This window comes from Chiloscyllium plagiosum, unplaced genomic scaffold (genome assembly GCF_037043375.1).
Source record: "Chiloscyllium plagiosum isolate Xiang-an unplaced genomic scaffold, Cpla_swu_hap1 HiC_scaffold_25, whole genome shotgun sequence".
Classification (NCBI taxonomy): Eukaryota; Metazoa; Chordata; class Chondrichthyes; order Orectolobiformes; family Hemiscylliidae; genus Chiloscyllium; species Chiloscyllium plagiosum.
In genome coordinates this window covers 24009675-24025466 of record NW_028270163.1, presented here as the reverse complement: position 1 = coordinate 24025466, position 15792 = coordinate 24009675, and the positions used below count along the sequence as shown (strand labels likewise).

Here is a 15792-nt window from a genome sequence, read left to right as displayed (position 1 = left end):
TCGATGTTGCACAGCCCTGTCATACCAATCTGAAGCCCATCCCACCTACACTATTCCATGTACGTCCATATGCTTGTCCAATGACGACTTAAATGCACTTAAACTTGGCGAATCTACTACAGTTGCAGGCAAAACATTCCATACCCTTACTACTCTCTGAATAAAGAAACTACCTCTGACATCTGTCTTATACCTATCTCCCCTCACTTTAAAGTTGTGTCCCCACGTGTTTGCTGTCCCCATACTTGGAAAAAGGCTCTCCCTGTCCACCCTATCTAACCCTCTGATTATCTTATATGTCTCTATTAAGTCACCTGTCAACCTTCTTCTCTCTAACGAGAACAGCCTCAAGTCCCTCAGCCTTTCCTCATAAGACATTCCTTCCATACCAGGCAACATCCTAGTAAATCTCCTCTGCACCCTTTCCAAAGCTTCCACATCCTTCTTATAATGCGGTGACCAGAACTGTACACAATACCCAAGTGCAGCCATACCAGAGCTTTGTACAGCTGCAGCATAACCTCCTGGTTCCAGAACTCAATCCCTCTATTAATAAAGGCCAAAACATTGTATGCCTTCTTAACAACCCTGTCAATCTGGGGGCAACTTTCAGGGATCTGTGTACAAGGACACCGAGATCTCTCTGCTCATCTGCACTCCCAAGAATCATACCATTAGCCCAGTACTTTGCATTCCGATTACTCCGTCCAAAGTGTATCACCTCACACTTGTCCACATTAAACTCCATTTGCCACTTCTCAGCCCAGCTCTGTATCCTATCTATGTCTCTCTGCAACCTACTACATCCTTCGTCACTATCCATAACTCCACCAATCTTAGTGTTGTCCGCAAATTTACTAACCCACCCTTCTAAGCCCTCATCCAGGTCATTTATAAAAATGACAAACAGCAGTGGACCCAACACCGACCCTTGCGGTACGCCGCTAGTAACTGGACACCAAGATGAACATGTTCCATCAACTACAACCCTCTATTTTCTTTCAGCAAGCCAATTACTGATCCAAACTGCTATTCTCCCACAATCCCATTCCTCCGCATTTTGTATAATAGCCTACTGTGGGGAACCTTATCGAACGCCTTGCTGAAATCCATATACACCACATCAACTCTCATTATTCTCATCTAGCTGTTTGGTCACTTTGTCAAAAAACTCAATAAGATTCATTAGGCACGACCTACCCTTCACAAAACCGTGCTGACTGTCCGTGATCAGACTATTCTTTTCTAGATGGTTATAAATCCTATCTCTTATAACCTTTTCCAACACTTTACCAACAACTGAAGTGAGGCTCACTGGTTTGTAATTACTACCCTTTTTGAACAAGGGAACCGCATTTGCTATCCTCCAGTTCTCGGGCACTATTCCTGTAGACAATGATGATTTGAAGATCAATGCCAAAGGCTCAGCAATCTCTTCCCTTGCTTCCCAGAGGATCCTAGGATAGATCCCATCCGGCCCAGGGGACTTGTCTATTTTCACATTCTGCAGTATATCTAATACCTCTTCCTTGTGAACCTCAATCTCTTCTAGTCTAGATGCAAGTATCTCTGTATCTTCCTCTCCAACATTTTCATTTTCTATAGTGAACACTGTCGAAAAATATTTATTTAGTGCTTCCCCTATCTCCTCTGACTCCACACACAACTTCCCACTATTATCCTTGATTGGCCCTAATTTGACTCTCATCACTCTTTTATTCCTGACATACCTATAGAAAGCCTTAGGATTTACCCTGATCCTATCCGCCAACAACTTCTCATGTCTCCTCCTGGCTCTTCTGAGCTCTCTTTTTAGGTCTTTCCTGACTTCCTTGTAACCCTCAAGCACCCTAACTGAATTTTCACATTTTGTCCTAACATAAGCCTTCTTCTTCTTCTTGACCAGGGATTCCACTTCCTTAGTAAACCACAGCTCACGCGTTCTATATCTTCCTCCCTGCCTGACAGGTACATACTAGGACACACAGGAGCTTTTCCTTTAATAATCTCCACATTTTTAATGTGCTCATCCCCTGCAGTTTCCTTCCCCATTCTACGCTTCCTAAATCTTTCCTAATTGCATCGTAATTTCCCTTTCCCCAGCTGTAACTCTTGCTCGGTGGAGTACACCTGTCCCTTTCCATCATTAAAGTAAACCTGACAGAATTGTGATCGCTGTCTCCAAAGTGCTCACCTACTTCCAAATCTAACACCTGGTCAGGTTCGTTACCCAGTACTAAATCTAAAGTGGCTTCACCCCTTGTAGGCCTGTCTACATACTGTGTCAGGAAGCCCTCCTGCACACACTGGACAAAAACTGACCCATCTATAGTACTCCTACTGTAGTGATCCCAGTCAACATTTGGATAGTTGAAGTCCCCCATGACAACTACACTGCCTCTCTCACTCCTATCGAGAATCATCTTTGCTATCCTTTCCTCTACATCTCTGGGACTATTCGGAGGCCTATAGAAAACTCCCAGCACGGTGACTTCTCCTTTCCTGTTTCTAACCTCAGCCCATACTACCTCAGTTAACAAGTCCCCAAACATCCTTTCTACAACTGTAATATTGTCCCTGATCAGCAATGCCACATCTCCCCCTCTTTTACCATCTTCTCTGTTCTTACTGAAACATCTGAATCCCAGAACCTGCAACAGCCATTCCTGTCCCTGCTCTATCCATGTCTCTGTAATGGCCACAACATTGAAGTCCCAGGTACCAACCCACGCTGCCAGTTCACCCACTTTATTTCGGATGCTCCTCGCATTGAAGTACACACACTTCAAATCAGGTTCTCGCTTGCCAGTGTCAAGATACTTGATTTTGGAACTCCCTACTCTCATCCTCTTCTGTACCTGTCCTACAATTTTGGTTCCCATCCCCCTGCTGTATTAGTTTAAATCCACCTTAATAGCTTTAGTGAATTTCCCACCCAGGATATTGGTACCCCTCTGGTTTAGATGAAGACCATCCTGCTTGTAGAGGTCCCACCTACCCCAGAAAGAGTTCCAATTATCCATAAACCCAAAACCCTCCCTCCGCCATCCCTGTAGCCACGTGTTCAACTCCTTTCTCTCCCTATTCCTCACCTCACTAGCACGTGGCACGGGCAGCAAACCAGAGAAAACAACTCTGTTCATCCTAGCTCTAAGCTTCCATCCTAGCTCCCTGAATTTCTGCCTCAAGTCCCCATCTCTCTTCCGACCTATGTCATTGGTGCCAATGTGGACCATGACTTGGGACTGCTCTCCCTCCCCCCCGAAGGATCCCAAAAATACGATCAGAGACATCACGGACCCTGGCACCCGGGAGGCAACACACCAACCATGAGTCTCTCTCGTCCCCACAGAACCTCCTATCTGTCCCCCTAACTATCGAGTCCCCAATGACTACTGCTCTGCTCCTCTTCCCCCTTCCCTTCTGAGCAGCAGGTGCCCCACTGCTTTCCCCTGGTAAGTCATCCCCCCTCAACAGTATCCAAAACGGTGTACTTATTATTGAGGGGAATAGCCACAGGGGATCCCTGCACTGCCTGCTGGTTCCCTTTCTGTCCCCTAACTGTCACCCATCTGTCTTTTTCTTTTATCTGGGGAGTGACTACCTCTCTGTAAGTCCTGTCAATAATCCCCTCTGCCTCCCGAATGATCCAAAGTTCATCCAACTCCAGCTCCAGTTCCCTAACGTGGTTTTCGAGGAGCTGGTGTTGGGTGCACTTCCCACAGATGTAGTCAGCAGGGACACTAGTGGTGACCCTTACTTCCCGCATTCTGCAGGAGGAACATTCCACTGCCCTAAACTCCATTCCAACTATTCTAACTCCCGAAGTGACTACTATAAAAAAGGATTAGGAAATAAACTAGTTACTTTACCTTGTCAATCTGGCTCCCACAACTTTTTTTTTAGGTAAGAGGAGGAGGATGAGCGGGAGACACTACCCGAGTAGTGTCTCGGGTAACTCGACCACACAAATATAAACTGTTCTACTTACCCTTCCCAGAAGTCCTTTGCTCACTCCTCCCTCGCTGACCTGAAGATAAGAAGTTTAAATATACTTACCGGCCTTCCCGACTATCACTTCGCACTAACGTCACCTCCTCCCGGCTCCCACCTCTCACTGCTCTGAAGTACATCCTGTCTCTCAGGATTCCCTCCAACAACCTGCCCACCTCTGAAGTCAGGCTCACCAGTTTATAGTTCCCTGGCTTGTCCTTACCACCTTTCTTAAATAGTGGTACCATGTTAGCCAACCTCTAATCTTCATATCAATGATACAAATATCTCAGCAAGGGGCCCAGCAATCACTTCCCTAGTTACCCACAGAATACACCTGATCACGTCCTGGGGATTTATCCACCTTTGTGTGTTTCAAGACATCAAACACTTCCTCCTCTGTAACGTGGACATTTTGCAAGATGTCACCATCTATTTCCCTACATTCTCTATCTTCCATATCCTTTTTCACAGTAAATACTGATGCAAAATACTCATTTAGTATCTCACCCATCTCCTGCTACTCCACACAAAAGCCACCTTGCTCAACTTTGAGGGGTCCTATTCTTTCCCTAGTTACCCTTTTGTCCTCAGTATATTTGTAAAACCCTTTGGATTCTTCTTAACCTTATTTGCCAAACCTATCTCATGTCCGCTTTTTGCCCTCCTGATTTCCCTCCTACTTCCTCTATATTCTTCTGAGAATTCACTTGATCGATCCAGTCCATACCTGACATATGCTTCCTTCTTTTTCTAAACCAAACCCTCAATTTCTTTAGTCATCCAGCATTCCCGATACCTACCAACCTTTCTTTTCACCCTGACAGGAACATACTTTCTCTGGATTCTCGTTATCTCATTTCTGAAGGCTTCCCATTTTCCAGCCGTCCCTTTACCTGCGAACATCTGCCCCCAGTCAGGTTTTGAAAGTTCTTGCCTAATACCGTCAAAATTAGCCTTTCTCCAGTTTAGAACTACAACTTTTAGATCTGGTCCATCCTGTTCCATCACTTTTTTAAACTAATAGAATTATGGTCGCCGGCCCCAAAATGCTCCCTCACTGACACCTCAGTCACCTCCCCTGCCTTATTTCCCAAGAGGTCAGGTTCTGCACCTTCTCTAGTAGGTACATCCACATACTGAATCAGAAAATTTTCTTGTATACACTTAACAAATTCCTCTCCATCTAAACCCTTAACACTATGGCAGTCCCAGTCTATTTTGGAAAGTTAAAATCCCCTCCCATAACCACCCTATTATTCTTACAAATAACTGAGATCTCCTTACAAATTTGTTTCTCAATTTCCCGCTGAGTATTAGGGGGCCTATAATACAATCCCAATAAGGTGATCATCCCTTTCTTATTTCTCAGTTCCACCCAAATAACTTCCCTGAATGTATTTCCGGGAATATTCTCCCTCAGTACAGCTGTAACACTATCCCTTATCAAAAACACCACTCCCCCCTCCTCTCTTACCTCCCTTTCTATCCTTTCTGTAGCATTTGTATCCTGGAACATTAAGCTGCCAATCCTGCCCATCCCTGAGCCATGTTTCTGTGATTGCTATGATATCCCAGTCCCATGTTCCTAACCATGCCCTGAGTTCATCTGCCTTCCCTGTTAGACCACTTGCATTGAAATAAATGCAATTTAATTTACCAGTCCTACCCTGTTCACAGATTTGTCCCTGCCTGCCTTGAATGTTGGACCTGCTTCTTGTAAACCACCAACTCCCCCCCCCCCCCACCTGCCCAACCCCTGTACCAGTTTAAATCCTCTTGAGCAGCTCTAGCAAATCTCTCTGCCAATATATTCGTCCCCTACCAATTCAGGTGCAATCCGTCCTTCTTGTACAGGTCACTTCTACCCCAGAAGAGTTTCCAATGATCCAAAAATGTGAATCCTTCTCCCATACACCAGCTCCTCAGCCATGCATTCATCTGCTCTATCCTCCTATTCCTACCCTCACTAGCTCGTAGCACCGGGAGTAATCCAGATATTACTACTCTCGAGGACCTTTTTAAATTCTTGCCTAACTTTCTATATTCTCCCTTCACAATCTCATCATTTTCCCTTCCTATGTCGTTAGTTCCTGCAGGCCCCTCTCCCCTTGAGAATATTCTGCACCCTCTCCGAGACATCCTTGATCCTGGCACCAGGGAGGCAACACACCATTCTGATTTTTCGCTGCTGGCCACAGAAATGTCTGTCTGTGCCTGTGACTATAGAGTCCGCTATCACAATCAATCACTTGAAATCTCACATACCCCTCATTACATTAGACCCTGTCTTGATGTCAGAAACATGGCTGTTCGTGCTACATTCCTCTGAGAATCCATCACCCCCTACATTTTCCAAAACAGCATATCTGTTTGAAATGGGGATAGCCACAGAAGACTCCTGTACTACCTGCCTCTCTCTCTTACCTTTCCTGGAATTAACCCATCTATCTGACTGTATCTGCGGCTTTTCTCCCTTCCTATAAATGCCATCCATCACACCCCCTTGCTCTTGTAAATTCCTCATTGCCTCTAACTGTCACTCCAACCGATCCATTCGATCTGATAGGATTTACAAACAATGGCATTTATTGCAGATATAATCCTCAGTAACACATAAACTCTCCTTGAACTCCCACATCTGACAAGAAGAGCATATATCACTCTACTAAAGGCTATTTTTGCTTCTTCCAATCTGCAGACAGAAAATAGCACCGTTTTATTCCTCTACAAAACACTGCCCCAGGCTAACTTAATACTTATGGCTTAAGATACATATCTTAATAAAACATATAATCAAGAAAGAACCCACTCTACTCATTATTGTAGATTTACAGCAAAGCTAAACTTCAAACTATTCATTTATCTGATTCTGTGCTGTGACCTTTCCCAAACAGGTTCCTCCGAGATCAGTTGCGAATTTCACTGTTTGTTAAGTTTTCCTAGATACGCTCCGATGTCCAGCGATACCTGAATTCAAACAGCAAAGGCAGTAACTGCGCAGGTTCACTGCTGTGTCAGTTGGCAGTGTGGATTTCTCTCTCTCTCCTGCACTGACAGGTACTGCCTATTGTCTGTCCTCTCCTTTGAAAAGTGCCATTGTTTTGATGTAATTACATTGATCCTATTGCAGCACTCTGAAGCTTCTCTCCCATTCCTTTCCCATCTTGCTCGGTTTCCAAGCTCGTTCCTTCCATCTTCTGTTCCCTTCAGCTCCTCTCCAGGCAAGGAATCTCTCACTTCCATCTCTCCTAAAGCACTCACCTGACCTCACAGACACATCGCCATCCAACCACTTCCCCCATTGCATTCTGACCCGGAAACTTGTTATTTCCTAAACCCTGCACCTCTCATGATTGGATCACTCTCTGACCTGTCGCCGATCACCTCCTTCATCCCTGACTCACTCTCCCCTCCCCACTTCCAGTGATCGGTTTGGCTGCAATTGGGATGGAGGGAAGGTGAAGCTGGAGCAGGGAAGTGAGGATCCTACTTCAAGGAAGATCTTCTGATTTTAACGCTCCCTTGTGAAGCCACCGAGGCTGGAAGATGCCAATCCAAGCCAGCCTACAAGGAAAGCCGAAAACCCTGTGCCTGAGCTAAGAGGGTGCTGCCAAGGAGGATAGGGCCAGGATCTGGCTCCGGGATTTAAGCTCCAAGTTTGGTTATATAATGAAGTTGACACTGACTGTCTCCCTCCAACTCAGGATTGCAGGATGAAATTTGCATATTAAAGAGGCCACATTTCCTTCTTAGAAATGGGTCAGGAAAATTGGATCATTTGAGAATATGGTGGGTTTGATTGGAGTTACTGACACCCAATAATTTAGTTGTCCAACCTCTGGCCTTGTGTGTCCTGTGATGAAAAATGTTTTGGGCAGCATGGTAGCACAGTGGTTAGCACTGCTGCCTCACAGCGACAGAGATCCGGGTTCAATTCCTGCCTCAGGCAACTGTGGAGTTTGCAGATTCTCCCAGTGTCTGCGTGGATTTCCTCCGGATGCTCCGGTTTCCTCCCACAGTCCAAAAATGTGCAGGTTAGGTGAATTGGCCATGCTAAATTGCCCCTAGTGTTAGGTGAAGGGAAATGTAGGAGAATGGGTCTGGGTGGGTTGCTCTTCGGAGGGTCGGTGTGGACTTGTTGGGCTGAAGGGCCTGTTTCCACACTATAAGTAATTTAATCAATCCAGACTCTCCTGTATATTAAATGTTGAAGTAAGTCCGTCCAACTGAAGATTGGCACTGGAGTAATCGCTGGGATTAAGGTTCCTGCAACTGCACTCAGAACAACCTCTCCCTCTCTCTCTCTCGCTCTCTCTCTAATGAAACATTGAGTATCAGCTATCCATATGGGAATGTTTCTGTCACTTTATTCAGGTCCAGCAAATCTCTGTGGGTCCAAGTTAATCCCCATTCCTAATTAAACCAAGTCAGAGAGACAGCGCCACAGATGCTGACCTGAAGTCCCCTGGTCTCTCACAGCTTGCTGGTACAGGTACCCAGACATTTCAATGCATGGTTATGAGTCAGCCAAGGATGCAACATGAAGACATTTCAGTCCCCTTTATCCCCAGGAAAGTGAGCAGGAAGGTGCACCACTGTTAGTCAATGAGCAGCTGGAGCAGACAGGTTGAAAGCACAGGACACACAACGAGGCAACACAGTGAGAACATTAGTGACTGTGCTCGATGAGCAGAAGCTACCTTCTCATGCTCCTCTTTGCTCAAACTCAATGCAATCTGCAGCTGGATTTCTTCATCAGACTCTGTGCTTGGCTGCTACAAGGTGTAAAAGCTGGGGTTAGCAAGTACATCATGGACTCAATGCTCGAACACAGGCTAACATCACGGGAACACAAGCTAACGACAGAGGAACACAGGCTAATGTCTGAAGAACTCTCACATTGAGCCAGTTCTGTTCTGACATCACATGACCACCTACCATCAATTGTCCCACCCTTATACATTTACCACTGGTTGCTTGACATGTCAATCCTTGCAAAACTCCATCCCATGCCAATTGAAAAATGAGGAGATTGCTACCCAATTGGAGATTGTTGTCTGTCAGGCGAATTGGTGTTATACACAAAAGTTTTATACCTAATAAACACGTGTTCATAATATATTTAAAATAAAATCGACTTGTTTTAATGCCCTAATGAATTGATGACAGGAGATTAGATCTGCCCCAGAGTTTAGACCTGGTGAAATGTGTGTGAACTCTCAGTGTGATCATCAGACTAGATGAATGATTTACTTCCTTTCCACAATGCCCCTAGCTTTCCTCTGGAAACTTCACTCAAAACCCGCTGTACATATAAGCCCCTACAATGAGTGTAAATGCCATCAAGCCAGGGTTAGCATCAGTACCTATGAACATTTTAGCCATTGTCGACACAGCAGCTTATCCAACAGTACTCTCTCTGAGTGGAGTTAGTGAGTGCAGCCTTCCCCCTCTATCAACAGGGCACCCTGACTGGGCAATGAAGTCAGGAATCATAGGCTCCTTTCACACAGTTACAGACAAACAGTTAATAACTATGCAGAGGTCAGTAGTTATCCATGTGTGAACATCACAGCAGTCTATTCCAAAAGGCAAAGGCAAATGATCAGCTAAGGCCACAAGAATGGAAGATTATCATAGCTCTACTCACTCTGTCCTGGAGTTGTTTAAAGGGATAGTATAGAGGGCTTTGTTCTATATCTAACATGGGAATGGTGGGTGTGGGGGTGGGGTTAAAGGTTGTTTGATGCTGATCTAACCTTTACATTAAAACCTCAAATCCTTAATCAGATTTTTAATGGTCCTGCCTAGAGATGCAGTTAGCTCAGTTGGCTGGTTGCCTGATGAGTGATGCCAATATGTGGGTTCAGTTCCCACACCGGCTGAGGTTGCCATGAAGGATTCTCCTTCTTAACCTCTCCCCTCCCCGGAGGCATGGGGACCCTCAGGCTTAAAACTTGACCAGCTGTTCTCTCTAATGGGAGAGCAGCTCGATGGTCTGGTAAGACTTTGGTGACTTTATTTTTAATTCATTTCCCAAAGGGTGAGTTTGTCTAAATCCAGTCACAGTGCTCCAATGAAACACCTCTTCTCCTCTCCCTCATGTCCTCTTTACCCCTAAAGCGGGCAGGGGTCTGGACCCTACATGTCCAAACAAGCAGACGTCACATTAAACAGACGGAGGAACATGTTGGTATAATATTTCCAAGATTTTAGTCTTGATTGCCAAGGAAAGGGTGCAATTATCACCAATGTATTAACAAATACATGTTTGAAATAGAGTACAGTGTGGAAAAATGTGAAATTTGTTCATTTTGGAAGGGAGAACAAAAGAACAGAATATTTAAACGGAGCAAAGCTGCAGAAAGCTGTAACACAAAGGGACTTTGGGGGACTCATACACAAAATACAGAAAGCTAGCACATAATGGCAACAGGTAATTAGGAAAGCGAATGGATTATTGGCCCTTATTTCAAGAGGTTGGTGTTTAAGAGTAGGGAAGTCTTACCACAACTGTACAAAATGTAAAAGAGATTTCACCAGGAGTAACATTTCCTTATTTAAGAAAAGTATCATTTAATTGGAGGCAGGTCATGCTTGATATGGAGAGATTGTCTTATGAGCAAAGGCTAAACAGGTTGGGACTCTACTCACTGGTGTTCAGAAGAATGAGAGGTGATCTCAATGAAACATATAGCATTCTTAGGGGGCTTGACAGGGTAATGCTGAGAGGATGTTTCCCCTCATGGGAGAGTCTAGGACCAGAGGGCATAGTCCCAGAATACAGGAGCATCAATTTAAGGCTGAGACGAGGAAGCATTTCTTCCCTCAGAGGCTTGTGAATCTTTGGAACTTGTTGCCTCAAAGAGCTGTTGGGGGAAGGGTTCTTGTGTATATTTAAGGCTGAAATAGATTCTTAATCAGTCGGGGAATCAAGCGTTATGGTGAAAACGCTGGATAATGGATGTGAGGAGTGTCGGATCAGCCATAACCCTATCTATAAGTGAAGCAGACTCAAGAGGTTGAACAACCTACTCCTGTTCCTATTTCTTATGGTCTTGATGACCATCAACTTTAACATTTCAAATTACAGTTAAAATGTCAATGTTACTGGCATGCAGTTATACCATTTATTCACCAGGTGGCAGCATACAGCTGTTCTGACCAGTCAGGGCTAGTTTTCTCTCTCTCTGACCATCAAGCACAGCTCACTCTATCACTCTCTCTCACCAACTAACTGCTCAGTGTCAAATTTCAGCCTTGCTAATGGACCAGTGAGTGTCAGCTCTTCATCCTCCTGTACTAGCCCTCTCTCCTTGCAAAGTGACCACTGAATGCCAGCTCTCTCCCTCACTGTGACTGACTTCTCAGTTACAGCAGCTCTCCCCCAGTATCTGACCGGGCAGTGCCAGCTCTCTGTATCTGACCAGGCAGTCATGACTTGGAGGTGCCGGTGTTGGACTGGGGTGGCCAAAGTTAAAAATCACACAACACCAGGTTATAGTCCAAGAAGTTTATTTGGAAGCTTTCAGAGCACCGCTCCTTTATCAGGGTTGAAGGAGCAGTGCTCTGAAAGCTAGTGCTTCCATTTAAACCTATTGGAATATAACCTGGTGTTGTGTGATTTTTAACTTTGAAAGGGTAGTGCCAGCTCTCTCGCTAGCTGACTGATGCTGGCCATCATCAATTCTGTTGGGAGGAGGGAGGTATGTGCAATGATACAGCCCATCATATACAAGGCTGAATATGCACAGAGCTGAAAATGTGTTGCTGGAAAAGCGCAGCAGGTCAGGCAGCATCCAGGGAACAGGAGAATCGACGTTTCGGGCATAAGCCCTTCTTCAGGAATGAGGAAAGTTTGTCCAGCAGGCTAAGATAAAAGGTAGGGAGGAGGGACTTGGGGGAGGGGCGTCGGAAATGCGATAGGTGGAAAGAGGTCAAGGTGAGGGTGATAGGTCAGACTGGGGTGGGGGCGGAGAAGTCAGGAAGAAGATTGCAGGTTAGGAAGGCGGTGCTGAGTTCGATGGATTTGACTGAGACAAGGTGGGGGGAGGGGAAATGAGGAAACTGGTGAAATCCAAGTTCATCCCTTGTGGTTGGAGGGTTCCTAGGCAGAAGATGAGGCGCTCTTCCTCCAACTGTCGTGTTGTTGTGGTCTGGCGATGGAGGAGTCCAAAGACCTGCATATCCTTGGTGGAGTCGGAGGGGGAGTTGAAGTGTTGAGCCACAGGGTGGTTGGGTTGGTTGGTCCGGGTGTCCCAGAGGTGTTCTCTGAAATGCTCCGCAAGTACATGGCCTGTCTCCCCAATATAGAGGAGGCCACATCGGGTGCAGAGGATGCAATAGATGATGTGTGTGGAGGTGCAGGTGAATCTGTGGCGGATATGGAAGTTTCCTTTGGGGCCTTGGAGGGAGGTGAGGGGGGAGGTGTGGGCGCAAGTCTTGCACCTCCTGCGGTTGCAGGGGAAGGTGCTGGGAGTGGAGGTTGGGTTGGTGGGGGGGTGTGGATCTGACGAGGGAGTCACGGAGGGAGTGGTCTTTACGGAATGCTGATAGGGGAGGGGAGGGAAATATATCCTTGGTGGTGGGGTCCGTTTGGAGGTGGCGGAAATGATGGCGGATGATGCGCTGTACATGGAGATTGGTGGGGTGGTAGGTGAGGACCAGTGGGGTTCTGTCCTGGTGGCGGTTGGAGGGGCGGGGCTCAAGGGCGGAGGAGCGGGAAGTGGAAGAGATGCGGTGGAGGGCATCGTCGACCATGTCGGGGGGGAAATTGCGGTCCTTGAAGAAGGAGGCCATCTGGGTTGTACATTTTTGGAACTGGTCCTCCTGGGAGCAGAATATGCACAGAAATAAAGACAAATTTTAATTGTGCTTCTGAACCAGACACGCTCTTGGCTCAAGCACAGAACTGCTCAGAGTCAGTTTGAAACATGCAATACTTACTATTGTTATAGGAGGCTCTGAAATAGCCCCCCTAGAATGCAATGTCATTGACCTTACTGGTGAAAACTGGGAGGAGAAAGTGAGGACTACAGATGCTGGAGATCAGAGCTGAAAATGTGTTGCTGGAAAAGCGCAGCAGGTCAGGCAGCATCCAAGGAGCAGGAGAATCGACGTTTCTGAATTCCTGAAGAAGGGCTCATGCCCGAAACATCAATTCTCCTGCTCCTTGGATGCTGTCTGACCTCACTGGTGAAAACTGACTTGCATTCCATAATCTAAAAAAGCCTGACTGTTACTCATTTGTGAATGATTGATTTCCTTTTCCTTCACAACCATAGGATATCTCAAACAGCTTTACAACCAATGCAGCAATTGTGAAATGAGTCACTGTTGTAACTTAGAAATCATGGCAGTCAATTTGTATACAGCAAGGTCCCACAAACAATGTGACAATGACCAATTTTACTGATGCTTGCTGGCAAATACCAGGAAGAGCTCCTCTTCTTCAAATGTGCCATGGGCTCTCTCTCAGCTATCTGAGAAGACGGAAATTGTCTACGTTTAAGATCTCAGGCAAACAACTACACTAGACAGACCCTCCAGTAGCGCAGTGCTTCCTCAGCATTGACCATCTGACAGTGCAGAGCTCCCTCACTACTGACCCTCCAACAGTGCAGCACTCCTGCAGTGCTGACTCTTTTACAGTGCAGAGCTCCCTCAGTACTGACCCTCCGACAATGCCAGTGCTCCCTCAGTACTAACCCTTCAAAAGCGTAGTACTCCCTCAGGATTGACTCTCTGAGAGTGCAGAGCTCCCTCAGTACTGGCCCTCCAAAAGTGCAAGTGCTCCCTCAGTACTGACCCTCCGACAGTGCAGTGTTCCCTCAGTACTAACCCTTCAAAAGTGTAGTGGTCCCTCAGGATTGACCCTCCCACAGTATAATGCTCCCTCAGTACTGACCCTCCGACAATGTGGCGCTCCCTCAGCTCTGACCCTCTGACAGTGTGGCACTCCCTTAGCTCTGACCCTCTGACAGTGTGGCTAACCCTCAGCCCTGACCCTCTGACAGTACAGTGCTCCCTCAGTACTGACCTTTTTGCAGTGCAGCACTCCTGCAGTGCTGACTCTTTTGCAGTGCAGAGCTCCCTCAGTACTGACCCTCTGACAGTGCAGATCTCCCTCAGTACTAACCCTTCAAAAGTGTAGTGGTCCCTCAGGATCGACCCTCCCACAGTATAGTGCTCCCTCAGTACTGGCCCTCCAACAGTGCAAGCGCTCCCTCAGTACCAATCCTTCAAAAGTGTAGTACTCCCTCAGGATTGACTCTCCGACAGTGTAGTGCTCCCTCAGTACTGACTCGCCAACAGTGCAGTGCTCCCTTAGCCCTGACTCTCTGACAGTGCACCACTCCCTCAGCTCTGACCCTCTGACAGTACGGCACTCGCTTAGCTCTGACCCTCTGACAGTGCATCACTCCCTCAGCTCTGATCCTCTGACAGTGCAGCACTCCCTCAGCTCTGACCCTCTGACAGTGTGGCACTCCCTCAGCTCTGACCCTCCGACAGTGCGTCATTCCCTTAGCTCTGACCCTCCGACAGTACGGCACTCCCTCAGTTCTGACCATCCGACAGTGTGTCACTCCCTCAGCTCTGACCCTCCGACAGTGTGTCACTCCCTCAGCTCTGACCCTCTGACAGTACGTCACTACCTCAGCTCTGACTCTCCGACAGTGCGTCATTCCCTTAGCTCTGACCCTCTGCCAGTGCGGCACTCCCTCAGCTCTGATCCTCTGACAGTGCGGCACCCCCTTAGCTCGGACCCTCTGACGGTACATCACTCCCTCAGCTTTGACCCTCCAACAGCACGTCACTCCCTCAGCTCTGACCCTCTGACAGTGCGGCACTCCCTTCGCTCTGACCCTCTGATAGTGCGGCACTCCCTCAGCTCTGGCCCTCCGACAGTGCGGCACTCCCTCAGTGCTGACCCTCAGACAGTGCGGCACTCCATTAGCCCTGACCCTCTGACAGAACAGCACTCCCTCAGCTCTGACCCTCTGACACTACGGCACTCCCTCAGTCAGCTCTGACCCTCTAACAGTTCGTCACTCCCTCAGCTCTGTACCTCTGAGAGTACGGCACTCTCTCAGCTCTGATCCTCCAACACTGTGGCACTCCCTCAGTGCTGACGCTCTTTTAGTTATGATAATAAGGAATAGGATCAGTGCATTTGACAGGGAGGGTCACAGATCAGAAAAATAATATATGGAATCTGTTGGGTGAAACATAGAAACGGCAAAGGGCATCAGATATCAGACACCAAACAGCAGTGGTAGTTTACGGCAATGTATAAATCAGGTGATGAGAGAAACTTGTAGCATGGGTGACGTCAGTCTGTTTATAGACTGGGTAAGTTAGTTCAGCATGAAAACTGTAGACAATTTTCTGGAGTGTGTTGGGACGGGTTTTCTAGAGCAGCATGTTGGAGGTCAGGATATTTTGGATCTAGGATTTTGTCATGAAAAAGGACTAATTAATAATCTGGTAAAATAATCCTTTAATGATGAGCGACCATGATATGACAGAATATTACATTATGTGTAAAAGTGAAGTGATTCAATCTGAAAAAGGCTGTTACGTTTGAACAAGAGAAATTAGGAAAGCATGATACACATGTTTGGTGAGTTGGATTGGGAAAATACTTTAAAAGGTGTGACTGAACATAGGAAATGGACTGGCTTTGAAAAGCTATTATATGGCTCACAACAACGATACATTTTTTCAAAGAGTCAAGTTTCATGGCTGAAAGAGGAAGTTAAGGATTGTTTAAAAGAAGTTTAAAAGAAAAGGTTT

General features: G+C 46.5%; 1 protein-coding gene across 7 annotated transcripts in view; it reads right to left on the bottom strand.

Moving 5' to 3' along the window:
- Positions 1-15792, bottom strand: part of LOC122562350 (epsin-2-like) — a 144652-nt gene that overhangs the window by 19723 nt on the left and 109137 nt on the right. For 6 of the 7 annotated variants that reach the window (XM_088000504.1, XM_088000508.1, XM_088000503.1 and 3 more), the window contains exon 4: positions 8697-8771. The exons of the other annotated variant lie outside the window; for it this stretch is intronic. In XM_088000504.1, coding sequence (XP_087856630.1) covers positions 8697-8771 — 75 coding nt within the window. The remainder of the gene's footprint in view (positions 1-8696; positions 8772-15792) is intronic. 7 annotated transcript variants of the gene reach the window in all.